Raw genomic sequence first — 21,280 nt, 5'->3', positions numbered from 1 at the left:
TTACCTTTTTCACCTTGCCTTGAGCCAGAGCCATAAGTCATAGGAGCTCTTGCCAGCATAGAAATCAGGAAGGAATTATTTCAAATAATGTGTTTGTAATGTTAGAAGCAACAGATTTCAAATTTGTCTTAATTCCCAGTGCCGGACAGTATTTTTACCATCAGTTGTAGGAGGAAAATCGTTGGCCCAATAAAGCGGTGATTTGCTGTTTAAGCTAAAGATAGAATCCGAAAGAAAATACGAAAATAATAAACACACTGATCATAAAAAAAGCCAGCGTTAGAAATAGTCACCACGGCCATAAAATGGTGAAAAAGCTTTAAAATCAAAGTGAGAGGGTTTTTAAGCAATGTCAGTAATGTGTCTCTACAGAGAATTGCTTCTAAAAGCATCACTTCCATTTTTCTGGTGCCAGATCAGCAGTAAAGGTTGGCGTGAAATGTCATCTGGAAAGACCTGATCCTGCATACATTTCCACATTTGAGTAACTTTGCTCGCATAGGTGGTTTAATTGTGTCTGAGTCTCATAAACTCCAGCAAGACGAAGGGCTCTTTTGAATAGAAATGGGTTATATTTAAATGCTTACGTTAAGTCTTCTTTATACCATCACACAGTATAGAAATAGGCTTGAATGTAAAGGAGAGCCGGGCGCATGATATTCACCGCAACTTTTCTCGCTGGTTGCATCCCAAATTATTCAGATACATAGCCATTTAGGGGATCAGGTTTTATCTAGAATATTCCAATTGGTTCTTATGCTCATCTCCATAGTATCTGGGCGCATTTCAGTCGTGAATTGAGAACATGACTAATGGTATTAACTGGAGGCAAACACAGGTATTAGAAACTGTTGATTTTTTAAGCTGATTTCCAGCAGTCGTTCCACCTGCAACTCCCTTTCACTCTGCAGAAAAGCCTTTCTGTAGAGCTGTATGTACGTGAAGACCTAGGTGACATATTCGAGGGCTTTGGAGGCTGGAAATACAGCTGCATTTCTCTGGAAGTTTCTGCAAATTAATAAAAATACCTACTTTCTTCTATTCATATATGCAGCACAAGTCATAAAGTGTAACATTCATATGTGAGTGACAGCACATCCCTTAAGATGGATAAACGCTGTAAGCTTTCTTTACAGGGCAATGTCAATTATTACAGCTCTTCTGATTTCTGTATTATTGCCTGGATCTCTCAGCAAAGCAGCCTCGGGGAGCTCAGCGGTGCTCCTGCAGTGGCCAGCCTGGAGGGAGCAGTCAGCTTCGAAGCCCCGGAGAAGGATTTTCATGATGAGTGGGTAAAGCAGGGCTTTGGGAAGAGGAGCCGATTGTCTTACGCTTCCCACGCTTCCTGATGATTACGTCTTGAGCATCTAAGTCAGCTCGCGGATGGCTGCGTGGTGGCTACTGAGGCTTTTGTGCGCGCTTTGTCCATCCTCCCCAAGCGCCCGCTCCTGCCCGCGTGGCCCAGCCGGGCTCGCAGGGGGGCGCGACATCTCTTATTGGACCAGTGGGTGTCACTGGAAGAAAAGCTGTCAAGCACTCGGACTGGCGAGCCCCTCTTCGGGTTGACCCTTATCATTGCCAGGTATGCGGTGCTCAGGTCCACCGTCAGTGGGTGATCTGGACAGGCGGAGTTGGGTCGGGCTGCCCCACCGATGGGCTCGGTCCTTCGCCGCCGCGTCGCGTCGCAGCAGAGCAGGGCAGGGCCGCTCGGGGAGGTTTAATCCACGCACGGATGGATCCCTCCTGTTGCTTCTGCCTTAGGTTCGTAGCTCCGCAGCGTTGAGCACAGCTTGGAGAGGTCCTCGCTGGAACCTGATGGTGGGGCAGGGGTGACGCTGAAGTCACATCCACAGCAATAAACGAGCGCCGATCCCCTTTCTGCAACAGCAGAACTAAATAACAAACAGATGTGTAATCTCCTTTGTTTGCACAAGAAGCATTATCATATATCCCCGGAGTTCCTGGCACTCTTTCTTTGGCTTTCAGGTTCCTTCCATCAAAGATAATTCTTGCAGTGTCTCCACCACCGAAGTTACTCAGTCCGGGGTCACGGGAGTTACAACCTTTAGATCCTCCAGTCCTTTCCATCTAAGCACAGCAAACGCTCGCCAGATGTGAACATTTTGGCAACTCTGAGAGGAAAATTCAAACTTGGATCCGTGCCCCGTTGTGTAGGTTTGTAATGGATGAATGATCAACCCAGAAAGTTGGAGGGATTCTGGTGTTTCATTGTACTTTTTAATGAGATTTTGTCAAATTTAGTTATTGCTTATCCATATTTTTGCTGAGTGACTGGAGAGCAATTTATAGGAGATATGAAGAAGTGGTATTTCTGATTAGAGAGTTTCGGCTGCTCTTTGTGCGCGGTTCTGTTAACTGCTCCCAAACTGCCGCCCCAGCAGCAGGTTTGCAGAGGAGATCTCTGTCGGGGTTCAGCTGAAGGACGGGGCGGCGCTAACCCTGGCTCTCCCAAAGCATCCTTTTCCAAAACCACCGCACAATACTTGGATTTTCAAATATTTCTGAGATAAATAAACAGTCCAGTCAAGCTTGCAGCTTCCTTTTCCCTTATAAACAAGCCGAAAAAAGGCTCACGTGGACTTTTTTCTTTTTTTTTTCCCTTTTCCAGTAACCTCTGAGGAAACCGTTAACACTTTCTGTCTCACAGCAGTTAAGACCAGCAAAGTGGTCAAGGTAATGGCCATCATATTTAACAGTGGGGAAGGTATATGAATAAAAGTGAACCTTCTGCTAGCGCAGCAAGGCAGCACTTCCTGATCTCCTCCTGTAATCAATCTACATCGTTAATGACTCTGAAAACAGACTGAACTGCTGGGGCTGGCACCGGGAAACTTGCATTACAAACTAACCGTCTCTTATTAACCTTTCGGTGTTTCCTTCACAACACTAATTAGAGCCAAATAAAACTACTGTTTGTGAAACTCTTAAGTTAAAATACAATTTTCAGAGGAAATATGGTAAACTCCAAAGCTCCTGTTTGCTTGGCCTTTCTTTTTAATTATGATGGAGGATGGCTGTTACTTGTTTAACAGAGGCTTACATGATTAATGCTGCAGTGTTACTGTAATTAAAATGGCAAAAAAAGATGTGATTGGAGCCCGTATAATTCACAGACATCTCGGCATTCTGGTGGCAGAGCAGCTCGAAGTGTTGCAAAGAGGAATCATAAAAATTTATTCTAATTAAAATTGCCAGATTGACTAAACAACAGGTGACTTATGTAACTTGAGCGACTTGCTCTTGGGGTGAGAAATCATCTGAAATCAGTGAATTATACAAAGCTGTCTATTATTCTACTAAATGGGAAAGTGTGTGCTTACCATGGCAACCTGCATCAATTTTGCAGCCGCTGGAAAATACAGGGGCCTTTATTAAAGGCATAATCACGGCAAACAGCGGGCTGACCCTCGGCTCTGCGGGCGCGGGGCGGGCGGCACGGTGAGTTTCGGAGCAGCCTTCGGGGCCCCGGGCGGTTGCCATCGTGTTCAATCCTGTCCTGCTGCACCCAAACGTGCCCCCGGCAGCTCAGCGGGGGGGTAAATTCAGGTATGGCGCTGGACCCGCATCTCTGGGGGGGGGTGATACAAGTTGGGTGCCTGGCTTTTTCCACCCTCAAAAAAAGTGGTGCAATTAACTTTGTAAGTGCAATAGAGGTAAATCGTTTGGACTTCTCTTAATTAGGCTTGCACGCTGCTGAGCGCCATGGGGCAGGGGGTGCATCTCCCCTGGGTGCAGGGCAAGGAGCCCACCTGTCTCGGACCTACGGTGTATACGAGTGAATATCTAAACTGCTCCGGTTCCAGCAGATAACTGCTGAAGGGAGACATACCGCTGGGTTTGTATGTAGGTTGTTTTACTAAATGCTCTAGGTAATAATATATAAGTCAAAACTCTCTAGTAATTGGCACCAAACAGCAAAGAGAACTTGCAGCTTTTATCCGTCTTAAGGGAAGTGCTGCCACTCAAAGCTCGCGAGCGCTATGTTTTATTTCTCATACGGCATACATGAATGTCAGTGAGGAGATATTTTCAAAGGGGTCACAGAATCATTCGGAGGTTCGGCAGCCTTTCCCCGCGGCGGACAGGCGGGTAGGCAGCGGAGCGGGCTGGGATGGGAAGCAGGAGCGCGGGGCTGGGCCGGGCTCCGGCTGCCTTTGGGCTTGCCTTTGCTCAGTCGTTTCCCTTTCCATCCTGCATTTAACCCCCGCGTCTGTTTGGAAAATAAGTTCTTTATAGCAAATGTATTATAGATATACGCTAGCCACAATGTGTATAATCACAGTAAGCATAATGTGGCCCCGGTTTTGCCGAGTATCTGTAATAGTAATGATCAGCTTCCCCACTCGCAGCATTAGCTCTCTTAGTGTTTTTATTTTTCAGCAGAAACCCTTTTTTGTTCCATTTTCCTTATCGTATTTTCACCCTTTTTCAAGTGTGGAGAATGACTTGCTTTGTAACCAGCTTCATTAGCTGCCCGCACGTTGTGTTTCATTACCGATGCCCACAGTCGGCTGCGGGTGACAGCCCGTGGCAGCGGGTGACCGGTGGTCACCACTGTGTCGCTTCACCTTCAGGCAGTGACAGTCACTCCCGGGGCAGGGGAGTGGAGTCGGGTCGACATGGGTTGGGCTCGAGGTCCGGGGGTTGTAAATAGGAGAACATCTGGATATATATGGAACGACTAGATACAGCGAAAGCAGGAGAAATCCTGGGTTAACATCTGTCCCTGTAGGAAAAGGAGAAAATCAAACCACAAAAAAAAAAAAAAAAGATGAAAAAAACCATCTCTGAATTGAAGCAATAGGAAATGAAAATTGCTGAGATATACTGTCATGTGGGTAGTGGTGCTACCAACCTTGTGCTGCAGTAATTACCTCTATGCATGCAATTTGTGCTCGGCTACGACTGATTTCCCACATCATCCGGTGCCCGGGCTATATTCAATCAGTCCCAGCTGGAGCAAACGATCTTGGATCATTTGGTGAGATGTCACCACAGATGCTACCTTGCGTCTTCGGGAAGCGCTCGAGAGCTGCACGCTGCAGAGCCTCCCTGGCGCGCGGCGGGAGCTGCGGGGACAGTCACTGGAGGGTCCCTGCGGTGATGGGGGGGACGCTGGGGGGTGCCACCTCCTGCGGGGTGCTGAGCACCTGCGGCTGGTGGGGGTGAAAGGCGAGGAGCTTCTGGGCCCTTTCTCGGGAGAAGAGTGGGTTTTGTGGTTGTTCTTGCACCGTTTTAGGTGAGAAATGAAAGAGCAAACAGCGTCGGTTGGGAATTTTTGGGAGAAGCCCGCGGACGGTGGGTATCCACATCGCTCCCAAACCAAAATAGGTCGGGCAGTTGATTTCCTCTGATGGCTTTGGAAGAGTCAGCTTCATTAAAGATAGAAGGCAGGAGGGTGGCTGGTGCGAGTACAGCAGACGGTGCCGCCTCGTCTGCTCGGGCACGTTCTGGTTTAACAGGCAAATTGCTCCTCATCTGGGTGAGGAGCCTCCGGATTCGCCCTGCGCGAGGAACGGCTTTCTTGGTGCAACCAACCGACTGGGCTTCTGGATTTGATATGGCTCAGTGAGAAGTTATAGAGGGGCAGCTCCTGTTTGGGAAGAGGCATTTGGCCAGAAACCTGAAGTCAAAACTGTGCACAGTAGTAATTCAGGAAAGGTCAGAGAGCCAGAAGTGTTTTGGGGAGCAGTAGGTGAGTTAGTGGAGGGTATAAATTGTTGGTGGATGAGAACCTCAATAGGACCTGGCAATATGCGCTGCCAGCCCAGAAAACCACTGGCATCCTGGGCTGCATCCCCGGCAGCGTGGCCAGCAGGGCGAGGGAGGGGGTTCTGCCCTTCTGCTCCACTCGGGGGAGAGCCCATCTGGTGTGATGCGTCCAGCTCAGGGGACACCAACGGCACAAGAAGAACGTAAATGTTGGAACGGGTCCAGAGGAGTCCACAAAGATGATCAGAGGGCTGGAGCACCTCTGCTGTGAGGACAGGCTGAGAGAGTTGGGGTTGTTCAGCCTGGAGAAGAGAAGGCTCTGGGGACACCTTATAGCCTCTTCCAGTACCTGAAGGGCGCCTACAAGAAAGCCAGAGAGGGACTTTTTACAAGGCCATGTAGGGATAGGATGAGGGGGAATGGCTTCAAACTAGAAGAGGGGAGATTTAGATGAGATATTTGGAAGAAATTCTTGGCTGTGCAGGCGGTGAGCCCCTGGCGCAGGTTGCCCAGAGAAGCTGTGGCTGCCCCATCCCTGGAGGTGTTCAAGACCAGGTTGGACGGGGCTTGGAGCAACCTGGGCTGGGGGGAGGTGTCCCTGCCCAGGGCAGGGGGGTTGGAACTAGATGATCTTTAAGGTCCCTTCCCACCCAAACCATTCTACGATTCTATGATAAATGCCCTTGGGGAGGCTCTGGTGCAGCCAGGGGGGTCCCTGGCTGGGCACTATGCACGCACTGGACTTTCATTTGGTTTTCACTCTGCACTGACCAGCTGAGCTATTTGTGCTGCTGACATTGCTGTTCTTCAGCGTGTTTCAACAGGAGCCGTGTCTTCTTGCTGCTCCGCTCTGCCCGGCCTCGCTGCGTGTCCTCCAGCAGGCTCCCGAGCAGCCGTCCCTGGGAGCACCGGGCTGCCGGCAGCGCACACTGGGCTGACTTCCATGGCCGGCATCTGTTCTGACAGGCGGTGCTTTCGCAGCCGCTCTCTGATTAGTTTTGGTCCCTCGGATGCATTGATTTACAGACCTTTCCTCTGCAATACAGCTTTTCTCGATGACAGTCCATGAAGCACATGATAACTCAGCAGCCTAAATTATTCAGGTAAATTGAATGTGTTTGGCTTGTTCCAAACTTTTGTTTCCTTTCAGTGCTGTCAGAACAGGTAGCTGTGACGCTTGTATCCAACTCGTTCCAGTGCCAGGAAGACACAAACAGCTCGAGTATAACCCCTGTTTTACCTTGTTCATCACTTATTTCCACCTTCAGCCGTACTTTTTCTGGGCGCTTTTGTGCCTCATAAAGATGTTTAACTTGCATCCGGGGTTGCTCCCCCTGGTGTGCTCCTGGGCTCTGGGAAGTCACTTTGTCTTGTGGTGGAGACATCCTTGTGAAATACAAAGAAAATTCTCTATCTGTTCCACCCTTCAGCCACGTGTCTTTTTGTGGAAGTACATTCACTCATGCAAATATTTTGACCCGTTAGTCATCACTATAGGATCTGGGACCCTCATATTAATGAAGAGCAGTAATTAAAATGAACAATTCCACCTGCAGTCCCCTCATCGCCTGACCTCTGCTTTGTCAGCCTTCCTCCCTTGTTATCGGGTAGATATGTCCCGATTAATTCGCCATAAAATCCACGCAAGCCCTTCACTGGGCAGACGCGCCTTGCAGGAACCACCGCGCTCTGGCACGGCAGGCGGAGAGGAGATGCTTTGTCAGTGCAGAAATGTCCCCTTGCTTTCTGGGGACTGTTCTGCATCAGGAGCATGTGGGTACAGCTGAAGGCATTGGCTTTTGCTCTCCGAACACGTCCATTGGCTTCCTACTTTGTCTGGAGGTTTAGGACCTGACTCAAAGCTCGTTGAATCCAGCAGGACTCTTTCAGCTGAGACCATTGGGCTTGAAATAGGACCCAAGAGAGTCAGCATCCTCGGGGGACGTGCTCTGAACTTTGCTTGAGACATCGGTCGTCTAAGCCTGTGTGCAGAAGGGAACTCAGGGAGAAGATTGCTGCTGCTGAGCATCGCTCTAATCCAGCGAACAAGGCAGAGCCGCTGCCGGAGGATGGAGGTTTGCCTTGGAAAATTCTAGCTGCAAATGAGACGCGTGATTTTAGGAATTAGAATAATTACCCCCTGGAACAGGTTCCCAAGGGATGTGATATATTCTGTATCACTTAGAGTCTTTAAATCACATTTGCATGTTTTTCCTAAAAGCGTGCCTCGTCACTCAAAGTGAAGGGCCGCGCTTGAGAAGCACGGCGTGACAAAGCTGAGCATCCCGTGGTTTGCAAGGCAGTCGCCGTGGTCCCGTGTGGATTAACCTCTGCAGATCCCCAGAGGAGTGGGTTTTGGCATGTCCTCGAGGAAGAGAGCTCACGACCGTCCCCTCGGCCGGCGCTGGCGGCCGTGCAAGAATGTGCGGGATTAAGCAAGTAACCGCGCCGGGGATGATTCAGGCGTGAACTCCCCCGGCCAAAACCTGCCTTCCCTTTCCGAACACACGCAGCCCCTTCCTTGCTGAATCAGACGTCTCCAAGGGCTGAGCAATCCTGGCTGTATCAGTGTTTCCAGGACCTTCCCTCCCACCGCTCCCTAAATGATGAGAGTGTTTTTGAAGATCTCATTTCCTGGACTTTCCCTTTTATCTCTCCAAACAGCAAGTAAACGAGCAGCCCTTTAGTTTTTAGTTACTGCTTCTACACCCGGTGAGCCATCAGAGGCTGTTGACGACGACTTTTCTCTTTTCCATGCTCCTGCCTGCAGGATTCGGGGAGATAATTCATTTGGTCCCGGTGCTTTGTCAACTTTCAGCAGTTGTAATTGCCTAATGATCAGTGCTGATGCTGTTGTTAAGCCTGTTAAAACTTTGTCCTGCTGAACAGCCAGGCTGTGGCTGTCTCATCATGTTGTGCCTGCTGCTGCTCTGTCGGTTGGGGCCACCTTTGATACTCCCTCCCCGGCCACGGCTTTGGCTGCTGCTGCCGGTGCCCGCCGAGGTGGACGGAGGCAGCAGGGTGCTGCCCACGCGAGGGAACCGCGCCTGAGGGTACAAATAACTGAAGAATAACCTCACGGAGAGCCAGACGCTTTCCAGGATGGACCTCCTTTTGCCTGCCCTGAGGAGCCTGGTGCTGGGCGGTGAAGGCGGTCCATGGCCCCGAGCCCTTGCGGGGCGTCGAGAGATGCTCTCTGGAGGAGGATATCACTGGTTAGGGTATTGCCGTGTAGCAGCCTTCATGCCATTTTTGCTCCTCCATCTCTCGGGTGCCTTTTCCACCTCTGTTACCATTATTTTTTAGAGCCCTAATGGCCGCATTTTGTGCTGTCACCTTCTTTGCTATGCATCCAAGGTGCCCAACTGGCTGGTGCCGTCTCTCAAAGCTCCCGTCGCTCATCCTCGCCTCTTCCAAGGCTGTTTCTTACTTAATGGCACACACTGAACATTAGTGCATTACCATCCCTTTTCCAAGAACAGTCTCCATCCACTCTTCTCTTGTCCCCCAGTGCCTCATCCAATTTAATTAATTATACTTAGTATATTACGCATCCTGTCAAAGTTTTTCCTTTCCGAGGTTTAATGGTTTTTTAATTCTAATGCATGCTGCATGTGTAAGTGTTTTAGAAATGAGGCGAGCGTGCAGTGGCAAAGAGGCAGCATTACATCTGTGTGCCGCAGACAGCGAGGGTGGATCCCTGTAGAGAGGCTCCGGCAGAATGACTGTGGGACCGCGTTGCCTGCCTTCCCGTTGCATCCCCTCCTTGTGCTCACTGGGGGAGGCCGGGGGGGAAATCAGGCAGATTCCCACCGCAGAGGGACGCATTTGGGTTAATCTTACCCGCTTACGGTGCATCTCGCGCTCCTGCCGTGGAAGCGGGCGCCCGGCTGGCGGCTCAGCCCCGGCACCGGCTGCATCTTCGCAGCTGTCACAGCCCTGTGGTGAACTCCAATGTAATGAACTTGACTCTCCTCCTCGCGCTAACTCTGTCTGAAAGCACCAAATTACATCAGTCATTTCAGCGTCGCTTTATCCCTTTGAAGAAAGGCCGCGTTAAGGATGCGGTGGGGACTAGACTAATCAGGTACCGCCGGCTCGGGCTGGTACCTATCGCTCTTTATTTCCCGGTGACAGTTAAAAGGTTTGGTCAGAAAAGTGGTTCAGAAGGAATGAATTTGTGGGGTCTTACACCTGCTAGCTTTGGGTATTTCCAGGTAAAACCTGCTCAGGCTGAGGGTTGTGGGTTGGTGGTTGGGTTTTTTTTTGTCATGCCTTGTAAAGTGCTCAGCTTTTGAAAATGCAGCTGGGCTCTGTCTGTCTGTCACACCACCACCGGGAGTAACGATGCTGTGGTGCAGTTTAGCTGACAGCCCTGTGAACCGGCGCCGGGAGCCAGCACAACCCAAGCCCGACCTCGGGGCAGCGCTGCAGAAACGGGGGAATCCTGGGCGGTTGCGCAGGCAGAGCTCGGGCCAGACGTCCGCCGTGCTGGAGCAGCGCTGGAGCAGCCCTCCTCGGGGGGCGGGAGCCTCCTGCCCCCGGCGTTGGAGCCACAGGACGGCAGCGCGTGGCAGGACCCCAGGGCGGCGTGCAGACTCTCCACGTCGGACTCAGCATCGGTGCCCGGGCGCCTGGGGGTTGGCCGGAGCCGTGGAGCCCACTGCTTCCCTTGCAGTGCTTACACAGGTCATGGAAGTATGGTCGTGTTCCATTCCTGTTGTTCAGCCGTCTCCCTGCAGCTCTTCAGCTGACAGCCCCCCACAAACTCGAGGGCTCGTTTTCTATCTCTCCCCCGCGGCTGGGGGCCGATGGGATGGGATGCAATGGAATGAGATGGGATGGGACCCTACCTGCATTGCTAGAAATTGAGCTTGTCCATGACTCGCAGGCAATATAATTTCCCTAGGCTTATAATGAGGTTTTAGACTTTACTTTTGACCTTAGAGTAATTTTATGCGCGTATTTATGCACTGTGGTCACTCTCTTAATTAATGAAGGTAAACTTAACTGCCAGAACAAAGTTTCGGCTGAATTAAATGGTCCAGATTCCCAGGCTTTGGCAGTGACGTGATCTCTTCTGGTGGCCATGGGGCCAGTCTACCCTGCAGCTGGTGTTCCCCTGGGATCACTGCTGTCCCTCCTCAGTGTGGAGCTGGAGCCTCCTTTGAGCCCTCCCTGTAGACCGTGGCAGGGGCAGAGAGGACCAGGAGCGTCCCTGTGTCGCAGTGAGTCATGGTGCCGGATCAGGCCGTGGGTGCTGTTGGGTGCTGGACAATGTAGAGCAGCTTTTGCAGACCTGTCCCCATGGCCATCCCAGTTCCCCATGGGACTTTCTGATGCACCCGCCACCCTAGGCCAGCATCTCATGGTGGGACATCCCTGTGCTTCAGCGGAGAGCATCCACCAGCACGGAAAAGCCTTGTGTTCATCTGAGAAAGAGTTAAAGTAGAACACCAGGCAGGAGATAACGCCGGGCTCCAGGGTGGAGGAGCGAGAGGTCAATGTCATGATGAAGGATGGCCGGCAACCAACACTTTTGGTTTAGAAAAAAAGGGAAAAATTCCCTAGCTATCTCCCGATGGTGGGGAACGCCCCATCGTGCTGGGAAGCCTTCCAGCTCCCTCCGCTCTTCAGAGCTGCGCACTTCTAGAAAGTACAAAGAGCTTCTCATAATGTTTTGCCTTGTGGGTACGTCTATGATTAATTCCGTGCAAGCATTACTGGTGCAATAACAATACTGGAGGTCCTAAAACTGAAAAAGGAAACACATTTGGCTCGTACTTCATACACAATCACTTACACTTAAGCTATTGATAGTTGATTGGGATCTGTAGACTGCTGGGCTGGTGCCACTGGGTTTCTGAGCGCGTTCAATGGCTGGAACAGACAGCGAGGCTGTAGGTTTTGGCAAGCTGTAGGTCTCATTAGTCAGGCTGACTGTATCTGACACGGGAGATTCCCATCCACCAAGATGAAGCTCACTTCCCTAGGCTTTGGCTGACGTCCCAACAATATTTACATGAAGGACAACAGAGGATCAGTGTTAGATTAAGGCTGTTCCAGTAGGCAGACAGTTAAATATTCTATTGAAATACTCTTTTGATTATTTAGATAATAATGAAGTTTATGCATGTCCTTGAGAAATCTGGGGAAAGGCAGTTGTTTTATGCTAAGCATGCAAAGATATGTTTAATCTTGATAATAGGAGTAAATTATGTATCAGCGTTTATAACTTCGGCTCCTTTATTTCTCACTTGTTGTGTGGAAGCACCAGAAACCTCGCAGGGACGGGAGAGCCACGCTGGGCGGGTGCGCAGGAGGGGGTCTCGCCTGCATCCCCCCTGCTCCTGCCGCCACCCTGGCCCTCCGTGTCCCTGCGGGCAGAGGATGAGGATGGGCTGGTCTGCTTCATCCTGGCCAAGGGAGGTGCTGGTTGCTTTGACAGATTCGCCGTGAGCCCCCCAAAGGGTGTACATCAGTAGGGATGCAGCAGGGGCAGGGATGCTGCTCCGGCAGGCGCTGGGCCAGGAGCTGGCCGGGTACAGGCGGCTGGGAATTGCTTCTTATCTCTCCCGACTGTAATTTCTGGTTTGTTGGATTTTTATCAGAATCGTCGAGCAGCTATTTTCTGAGCAACGCCTAATTTTGAACGGGACGGGGTAATAATTCGATTTATTGCTGCCGTTGGAATGGGGCTGCCTGGCTGGTCCCACGTTACCCCGACGGAATATGTGAATTTCTCTGTTTTCGGATTCGACAATAGCGGCTAAAAGTAACCTTTGGATTAATTTGCTTTAGTGACTAAAGTCCCATTAAATGGAAGGCAGCTGGTGTCAAAGGCGTAAATGGAGACAAAGTTTTGCTCCCAATTGTGGGAAATGTGTTTAAACAGACTAGAAATGTTTCCATCTCTGCAGGGTATAATATACTCAAATGGTTACATTAACATGAAAAAAATATAAGAAAGAGTGTATTTAGGACAATCCCTCTGTATCCAGTGTTAATGAAATTGAATTCCAGTAATGAAGTCGAAGGGTTGTATTCTGCACTCATGTAGGCAGCACTGTAACTGCCATTAGCATTAATGGGAGCTGTGCCTATGAATTACGGAGCCGTGATGGTTCGAGATGGAAAAGGTCTATCGGATCCCAGAGTGCTCTCCTCTCTGAGGGCCGGATCCGGCATCCTAACATCGGTTCGGATGTTAATGAGCCCTGTATTGAGGCGTGAGTAGAGCAGTTTTGGAGGTGAAATCCCTGCCGCTTAGGGGCCGGCACGAGCTCTATGGACCACTTAAGTCCTCAGAAAAGGATTAATTGGAGTTTATAATGGTGTGTTCCACCAGCCCTGTGAAGGGGAATTAATTTTGCCGGGTGAATGAGATGGGGATTGGCCCGCGGTCCGGGCTAAAGGGGGGCAGCCAGCATTAAATTGCATCCCAGCCCGTGATACCTTCTGGGTCTGGCTCCGCCGTCGTGCACGGCGTGCCCAAACACCATCTCCTCTTGCTTCGGGTGATCGCCCTCCTTCCCACAGCCGCCTTCTCATTCCAAAGGTGTGCCTGGGAAGGCGGTTTCCCGGAGAAAATCTTTTGCATCACATCTATCCTTATCCCTCCAGCGGGTAGCCGGCCGGGCGCCCCGGATGTGTCGGTGCGTCAGTCCTCATTTGTGACCATTCTGTAGAAGAAAGGGCGTCGTTAATGGGAATACAGAGCAGGGGAGGAGGCAAACGGGCCAACCCCCCCACTGGTGTAAATCAGAGCTGGTCCTCGGCGCTTCCCGGGAGCCACGTGTGTCTGCAGCAGCCGGGAGCGAGCCCCGGCGCATCTCTCCGTTGACCATTACAAAAGCGCTGCCCATGAGCCGCATTCAGCCATGGGTCCTTATCAGCAATTGCCTGATAAATTAATCTAATTCACATCCCTTGTTTCGTTAAAATAATTCCTTGCAGGCATTTGCTTTGTCCAAGCGCTGTTGACCTCCTGTGTCGGGACAGACAATCCAGGATTAAAAATGCAGCATTTTTTAGCTTGCATAAATCCCGAACAATGGCGAAGGAGAGGAAAAGAAAGGCTCCTCGTTGCGGTAAAGAGCATTTGTCACTGTCCCTGGTTATTAGTATCCTCTGAGCATTGTGCAAGGGAAGCCACGCCAGGATTACATTTCTGCATAGACTGGAGATTTCTTATTAGGAAAGGCGAAGAAGGCTCTGTAAAAGCCCATAGGTCAAAAATATAATGCACTATTCCCCACCTCTTGTTTCCTGATATTATGCTATTACGGGAGATAAGGGAGAGGTGCAGAGTCTTAATTTACAAGCAAATGATGAACCCGTGGCTGGGGACTGTTTATATTTTGCCGGAGCTTATTATTTTATCTGGAGCGTAATTGGGTGGATGGCTGCTCCCGAGCCAGGAACTGCCGTTCCCGGTGGGGTGGAGGGGAGGTGGGCTCCGCCGGCGGGTGGGCCGGGGGTGCTGGGTGCTGCGCGGGGGCTCGGGGATGTGCCTCACACCTTGCGGTGTACGTCCCTGAGAAAAATAAGGTGCTGGAGTTGAAAAGAAACCCCAAAGTAGCTGGAAAGAGGAGTGTTAAATAATGCAGTTGCGCGTTGTCCATGAAAGATGGCTAACCATGAGTAAACATCAACAGCAGTGTTTGATCCCTTCATGTTTACTATTTATTCATATTTATTATTCATAAATTCCGTCACAAATGTTAGGCCCGCACCCCAGTGAGACATTTGCATTTTATTTTAAGTTTGATCCCCCCCACCCCCCACCCCCCCACTTAGTTTTGGGGACTGAGATTTAATGATTTTGCTTTTCCACACCGTTCCCATGCTGGCTCTCCCCGGCTTTCCTCTTCTTGTTTCAGGAAGAGATTTCTAACATGGAAAAGTGATATTTGAATAGATTCCCCTAAGGCAATCAATTTACTTTTAATTTGTCTGGAACTAAGCTTTTCTTTGTTGCAATGAGAAAGGATTGAAACTGCTGTAAAATTTATTAGCTTCCAGGAAGATTTTGAAATGAATTTTTTAATGATCGTGCTGTTTGCTGTACCCAGGAGCAGTGTCATCGTGATTACAGTATAATCACAGGGTTGCCGAAGAAACACCGAAATGTGGAGATAAAGCCAGGCTGCCGCAGGAGGGTACCCGCGGTACCGGCCCAGGTCCGGGCACGCGTGTCCCGCACGTCAGCGGGATGCTCACCCACGCACCCTCCGCTCCCTGCATGTCCCAGCCGGGCTGCGATTCTTCCAGTCGTCCTTTTCTTTCTTATTTTTCATTTTCAAGCGACTCCTCCGCTCCTTTTCCTTGCTCCCCATGTAATAGCACAAATGAGCTCTACTTACTCACCTCGGCAAAGCCGCTCTGACATGGATTGGATTGAACGGAGCGGCTGTTTGAAAATGGAAACTCCAGGGACTATTGTCATCGCCCAAATTGCACCTTAGATTGTATAACAGCACATGTCATCTGGCCATTTATCAGGAATATTACATTCCCAGGCACTTGCACCTTGCTACGATTTAACTTTGTCTCTTTGGCCAGTGCTGCGATTCCACTGGAGATAATTCAATTTCTCCGAGAGCTGAACGGGCGCCTTGCGCGCCGGCTTCGTGTTGCTCTGCCGCAGGTGCGCAGGCTTGGAACAGGAGACCAAAAGCACTTGTACGCTCCGGACATTCATTAATCCTTCCTTGTAACGAGAGAAGGCCCCGTGCAGGGGCGAGCCGGAGGCTCCGTTGTTCCGGCGCCCGCCCCATGTCCTCTGCCAGCTCCTTCTGGGCTCCTCTCAGCTCCATCCTTGGGCATCCGTCCCATCTCCATGCTGTCCTGGCCAAGGGCTTCCATGGTAGGATTGGGAAGTGCTGGGGGTGCGGGCAGCAGGGTGCTGTGCTGGGCTCAGCCCTGGGAATGAATCATAGAATCATAGAACTGTCTAGGTTGGAAGAGACCCTTGGGATCATTGAGTCCAGCCATCTACCCTACTCTACAAAGTTCTCCCCTACACCATATCCCCCAACACCACATCTAAATGTCTCTTAAACACATCCAGGGATGGTGACTCAACCACCTCCCTGGGCAGTCTATTCCAATGCCCGACCACTCTTTCTGTGAAAAATTCTTTCCTAATGTTCAGTCTAAATCTACCCTGTTGGAGCTTGAAGCCATTCCCTCTTGTTCTGTCATTAATTACCTGTGAGAAGAGACCAGCACCAACATCTCTAGAGTGTCCTTTCAAATAGTTGTAGAGAGTGATGAGGTTTCCTCTCAGCCTCCTCCTCCTCAAACTAAACAGTCCCAGCTCCTTCCACCGCTCTTCATACGATTTGTTTGCTAGGCCCTTCACCAGCTTCGTTGCACTCGCTCCAGCACCTCCATATCTCTCTTGTATTGAGGTGCCCAAAATTGAGGGCAGTATTGAGGGCAGTCCCGGCATTTAATGTCCCCTCCCTGCTTCTTGGTGTCCCCGCGCCGTTGTCCCCGGCTCCCATTCCCCGCCAGCGATGATGGCTGCACATCTGCCCGCAGGTGAGCCGCGGGTGTCGTTGTCTCTCCCACCAGGTTTTCCTGCAGCCGCTGGTTCTCGGGGCTCAGACCCCGCAGGCAGGGCAGGCAGGGCAGGCAGCGCACGGGGCTGGCTGGGCGTCATTATTAGTTGCCTTTGTGCTGGTCCCCCACGGTGCAAGTAGAGAAGGTTTGAAATCTGGAGCTCAGCGTGGGTTTTGCCGTACTTGTCGAGGAGCGTATTTATGCCAGAGGTGGCTGTTGGTTTTATTTTATTTGGTATTCGCTACGTGAGAGCTTATGTGTAGCAATGACACGTTTTTTCTGCCAAGCCTGACTTCAGGGTAACCGCTCACCTCTTGGCGGTGAGGCTTCTGCCAGGATGTTTTGCATCTGAGGTGGGGGGGGGGAGAAGTAATTTTAAAAGCGACCTTGCCCTCAGGCGCTCTGAAAGGAGATTTTGGGCTCAAGCCCCTGGCGTCGGTGGGAAGCCGCCCGTGGTGGCTGCCTGCCACTCCTCACCTCCTGCGGCGGTGCGGCGCTGGTTATTACCCGGGCTTTGCCCCTTGCATTAAGAACGTTTTTTTTTAGTGCAGACAGTTAACTGCCGTATTGACTAGGGCAGGTCTGGGGCTGTAAAAGAATTTCCTGTTGTCCCATTTCCGATTGTTAAAGTGGTAAAAAAAAAAAAAAAAAAAAAAAAAAAGACAGAACAGTACAATAACGAGCCCGTGGTCGTGAATGGCCGTCCCGGGTGCCATTAGGGCTGGGTGAGTCAGACCTGGCTGCAAAGGGCAGCGTGGGAAGCAGTGGCCGGTGGCTCCGTGCCGGCCGCTGCTTTGAAGCAGGAGATGCTCCCACCGAGGAGGAGGAGGAGGAGTGTTCAAGGTGACAGCCCTGGGATCAGCCCGCTGGAGGACCCCAAAGCCCTCTGAGCTCGCCTTTGGACCTGGCATAGGGGAGGAGTGGTGTGGCATTCGTGTGTATCAACAGGGCATGCTTGTGGTGTACAAATCGTATTTTATGTCAACGGCAGGGTTGAGACAGTGATGGGTGGGTAGCTGGAGATCCTCATTCTGCCATGGCAAAGCGGCTGCTGCTCAGGGCCCTGTGCTGGTCCCTGGGTCTGCTGCCTGGTTTGGGCAGCCCGGACACGCGTTGTCCTCGAGAGCAGGATGATTTCTGGCTGTGGGACGTGGTCACTGCGGACCAAAGCTGAGACGTGCGGTGGCGACAGGAGCAGGGAGGCAGGATGTGCCGTGGAGCTACCTGTTGTCTTCAGGTCTGCGGACGGGTGGTGACTCCTGTCCCCCTGCCTGTCAGCCTGGCGGCCTTCTTACTTGGTACGTTCCCTTCATAAAATAAAAGATTGAAACGGTGTAATTTAATGTGCTGCTTCTCATCTCTTCTTCTGCCGGCATTTCAGCTGCCGCTGGTGCGACGCGCAGACGAGCATCTTGGTGTCCAAAGCGGATCATCTCCCCGGCAGACAGGCACCGCGCCAGCGGTCTTTAGTAAAACCGCTCGTAAAGCACGGGTCCCTTTCTAGGGCTTGAGGGATATCCACTCGCGGTGCGGTAGCTGGTGAAGTCCTCGATTCGTTTTTAACCGTGAAATGTGCCAGCTTGGAATAAATGGGTCAAGGCACCACACAGCTGCCTGTGCTCCGTCCGGAGCGTGGTTTGCCGGGGCTGCAGCGGTCCCGTGGAGCCGGGGCTGTGCGGGGAAGGTGAGGAGCAGCATCCCCCCTGCCTTCCCGCACTGGACCAGCCAGCCCAGCGCGTGCCCAGATTTGGCCTTTCGTGTTTGTGGAGAGGCTGAAGTGATGTGTGCTCCAGCAACGCGCCCAAGGTCACACAGCACAACAAATCAGTGTCTCGTCGGGGATGGGAACCCAAGATATTTCCGTAGCCCCTCCAGCCATCACCAAGTCCTCTGCTATCACAGCCAGACTACACAACTTTGTATGCCTGTAGCATCCTTTTGAAGTTAAGCTGTGGATAAACAGGCAGACAGCAACACTTTCAGGGCAATTTTTCTTTCTTTTTTTTTTTTTTTTATTTTATTTTGCTGGAGTACTTGAAAGTAACAGAATCAAACTATAAGAGCACAGGCTTTTAGATGTGGGTGCAGGTTGTTCTACACGTAAGGCTCAGAGCATCCTTCTCTCAAACGGCTGTAAAGGCGGCTGCCGAAATGTAGACCACCTGCACAGCCACCCGGTGCCACGCTCCACACCAGCAGGTACCTGTTCTAATGTAGAGAAAAAGCGTATATTTTACCCATACGTTTTTCAATTAATTGGCTTCTTCTCCTTTAAAAAAAAATCCCTCTTTTTTCTTTTTTTTTTTTTTTTTTGAGGTCTGCCTTTTACTCGTTTATTCTCTGTAAGTGTTAAGCTGCTCATATTTTGGTGCATTGTGTTATGTGCTGAGAATTTTTATCAGCCGCCCTAGCGCTCGAATGTGGTGGAAATACCAATGCGTCTGAGGAGCGGAGGTTATGCACACAGATGTACAAAGCATCAGAATGAAGGGGTTGCAGACGGACGGGAAGCGAACCCAGGCTGAGTCTGCACCTTCGCAGGCTCTGATCCATCAAACCGGCACCCACCCGGCGCGGTCTTGTACGGGTAATGGCATTAGTGCTTTAACGCTGCTTTGCGTGTATATAGGTTGTGATAGGAAGGAGCTACGTCTCCGCGTAGGGAAAGGCTGTGCTCGGTGAGGGCTAGCTGCAACTATAAGTTCTTAGCAAATGAAGGAAAAGGCGTAAGCTGAGGCTGAAGAGCAGCCGGGAGCCTGCGGTGTTCGGCGGGAGCCACGGTGGGACGCTCAGCAAAGGCTGGGGATGTTGAGAGCCCGGGATTTGCTCTCCAGCTTCCCACTTGGCAGAGCCCGGCTGCTTCCCTGGTCCCCGGTTCGTCCGTCCGCGCTGGGGAGGCGAGGGCCTGCAGTCCCCTGGGGCCGGCTGGCGGCGCGGGGATGCGCGGAGCACCGGGCAGGAGGGTTTGCACCCGCCGGGGAGCGCGCAGACCTGGGCAGGGAAGGTCCTTGGGAAGGGTTAAGCCGCTGCGCCGTATTTCAGCCCCGCAGAGTGGTGTGGGGACAGCGCCGAGTCGAGAGGAGGGATCTTTATTGCTCTCGTATGAATCCAGCCCCAGCACTGGGAATGACACATTTAATCTTCAGTGGAGTGGGCAGTCTTGGAGATTTATAAAGGCATCGTTTGTCGTGTGGGAGGTCAGCGGGGATTAAGCGAAAAGTTAAAACACAAACACGCCAAAAAAGCCACCTTCCTCTCTCCGCTCCCTTCACCCCACTGCAAAAAGTCAAGCTTATAAGTCACGTCAAACCAAGCTTCAAACGCGGTGGCTTTGGGCGCTGGTTGCCGTCCCCAGAGAGCGCTGGCCCGCGGCAGCGTGCCACGTGGCACGGCCCAGCGGGGTGGGTTGGCAGCCCCAACTCCGTTGCCCAGGTGGCAGGTTCTGGTGGTGGCAGATGCCACACAACCTGTTGGAACTTGAACGCCAGTCTTTGGAGCAGCAGAGAAATAACTGTAAAAAAGCCAAAAAAAACGCCTCTTCCGAACCTTGCCTTAAAAACGGTCGTTGTTTCGGGGTAGGGTAACGGCTGCTTGGGCGGGAGCGATGGCTCGGCGGGGGCTCCCCCACCCCGGGCAGGGTTGGGGGGTGGTGGGCACCCCATGTTGACCATCCCTTGTGTTTTCTCCACGCAGATCAGAGCGAAGGATTTCATTGCAGGGAGGAGTGCCGCATCCTGGGCCACTCGGACAGGTGCTGGATGCCCCGCGGCGCCGTCCCCAGCCGCGCCAAGTCCCCCGAGCACGGGAGGAACGTCATCGCCCTCTCCATCGAGGCGACGGCGGTGGACGCGGAGCCTTACGCAGACTGCAGCACAAAAAGGACCTTCGCCACCTTCGGCAAGGAGGGGGGCGAGCCCCTGGCCGAGGAGCGGCTCGCCAACCCCAAAGGCAAAAGAACGGTGGACCCGGCCGCCTGCAGCCCCAAGGTGAGCGGCGCCGTCCGCGAGGCGGGCAACGGCTGCGAGGCCGTCAGCCCCGTCACCTCGCCCCTCCACCTGAAGAGCCCTTTGTCTGGTAAGCCGGCGGCACCCTACGGCGCCGGGCACTGCGCCGGCAACCGGGACCGGGAGCCCTTTGGGAACAGTGGTCCTTCCCGGCCGACGGAGGCAGAGCCCCGCGGGGCGGACAGCGAGAGCGGAGGGCAGGAGGGCAACCCGCTCCTGCAGGAACGCCGGGAAAAGGACTCGCCCGGCGCCCGGAGACTAAAAGACATCGTCCTCTGAGCAGCACCCGGCGAGAGGAGGAGGAGGAGGAGGAGGAGGAAGGAGGAGGATGAGGGACCGCACGACTCCCAGCGCAGATTGTTTTTATCGCTTACCAATGGTTCACAGATTGCTGTATTTAAAAGCTTTCCCTAAATGTATTGTTTATAAATGAAGCTATCGTTAATGTGACAATCCCACTTGTCTCAACAGGCGGCAGGGGTGTGCAGCCGGAGCAAAGTAGCGGGTGTTTGGCTTTTGCCGGGAGGCGGTGGCCGGCGGGGGCAGAGGCGAACCCCCCCCTTGCCCTGGTCCTCAGGAGCGCTCGGTGTCCCCCTCCTCGGAGTTCGTATATTTTTATATCTCCAAAGCGAAGATAAAATTTCCATTCCTGGAAAAGAATTGAATGGCAAATTCCTTATTCGGACATCTTTAATAATCACCCCGGCGGTTTTGTAGTCTTAGACAAAATAGCGGCCGTTTCTGGCGTGCGACTGTTCGAGGTGACAGTCGGGTGAGTTTTAATATTCGCCCAACACGAGGTTGTTTGTATTTTAAGATGTTGCTATTTTGCTATGGACACCCCTGCATTTAGGAATCCTTTTGCTGTCACACGCTTATCTGTACTATTATTGTATTTGATATTGCAAATTACTGTATGTCCAGTGATGGCAAAAGGCTTTCAAGCTTAAAAAAAAAATAAATCAAAAAAAAAT

The 21,280-nt window shown here is 51.8% G+C and overlaps 1 protein-coding gene across 2 annotated transcripts in view; it reads left to right on the top strand.

Moving 5' to 3' along the window:
• Window positions 1-20,625, top strand: part of PCDH19 (protocadherin 19) — a gene marked incomplete at its 5' end in the record, with an annotated part of 56,267 nt that extends 35,642 nt beyond the window's left edge. For both annotated transcript variants that reach the window (XM_082488249.1, XM_082488248.1), the window contains one exon: window positions 19,996-20,625. In XM_082488249.1, the coding sequence (XP_082344375.1) occupies window positions 19,996-20,585 (590 nt within the window). In that variant the 3' untranslated portion in view covers window positions 20,586-20,625. The remainder of the gene's footprint in view (window positions 1-19,995) is intronic.
• Window positions 20,626-21,280: the final 655 nt, after the last annotated feature.

This window comes from Vanellus vanellus (genome assembly GCF_965231255.1).
Source record: "Vanellus vanellus genome assembly, chromosome: 10".
Taxonomy (NCBI): Eukaryota; Metazoa; Chordata; class Aves; order Charadriiformes; family Charadriidae; genus Vanellus; species Vanellus vanellus.
This window is presented reverse-complemented; position numbering and strand designations above follow the sequence as displayed.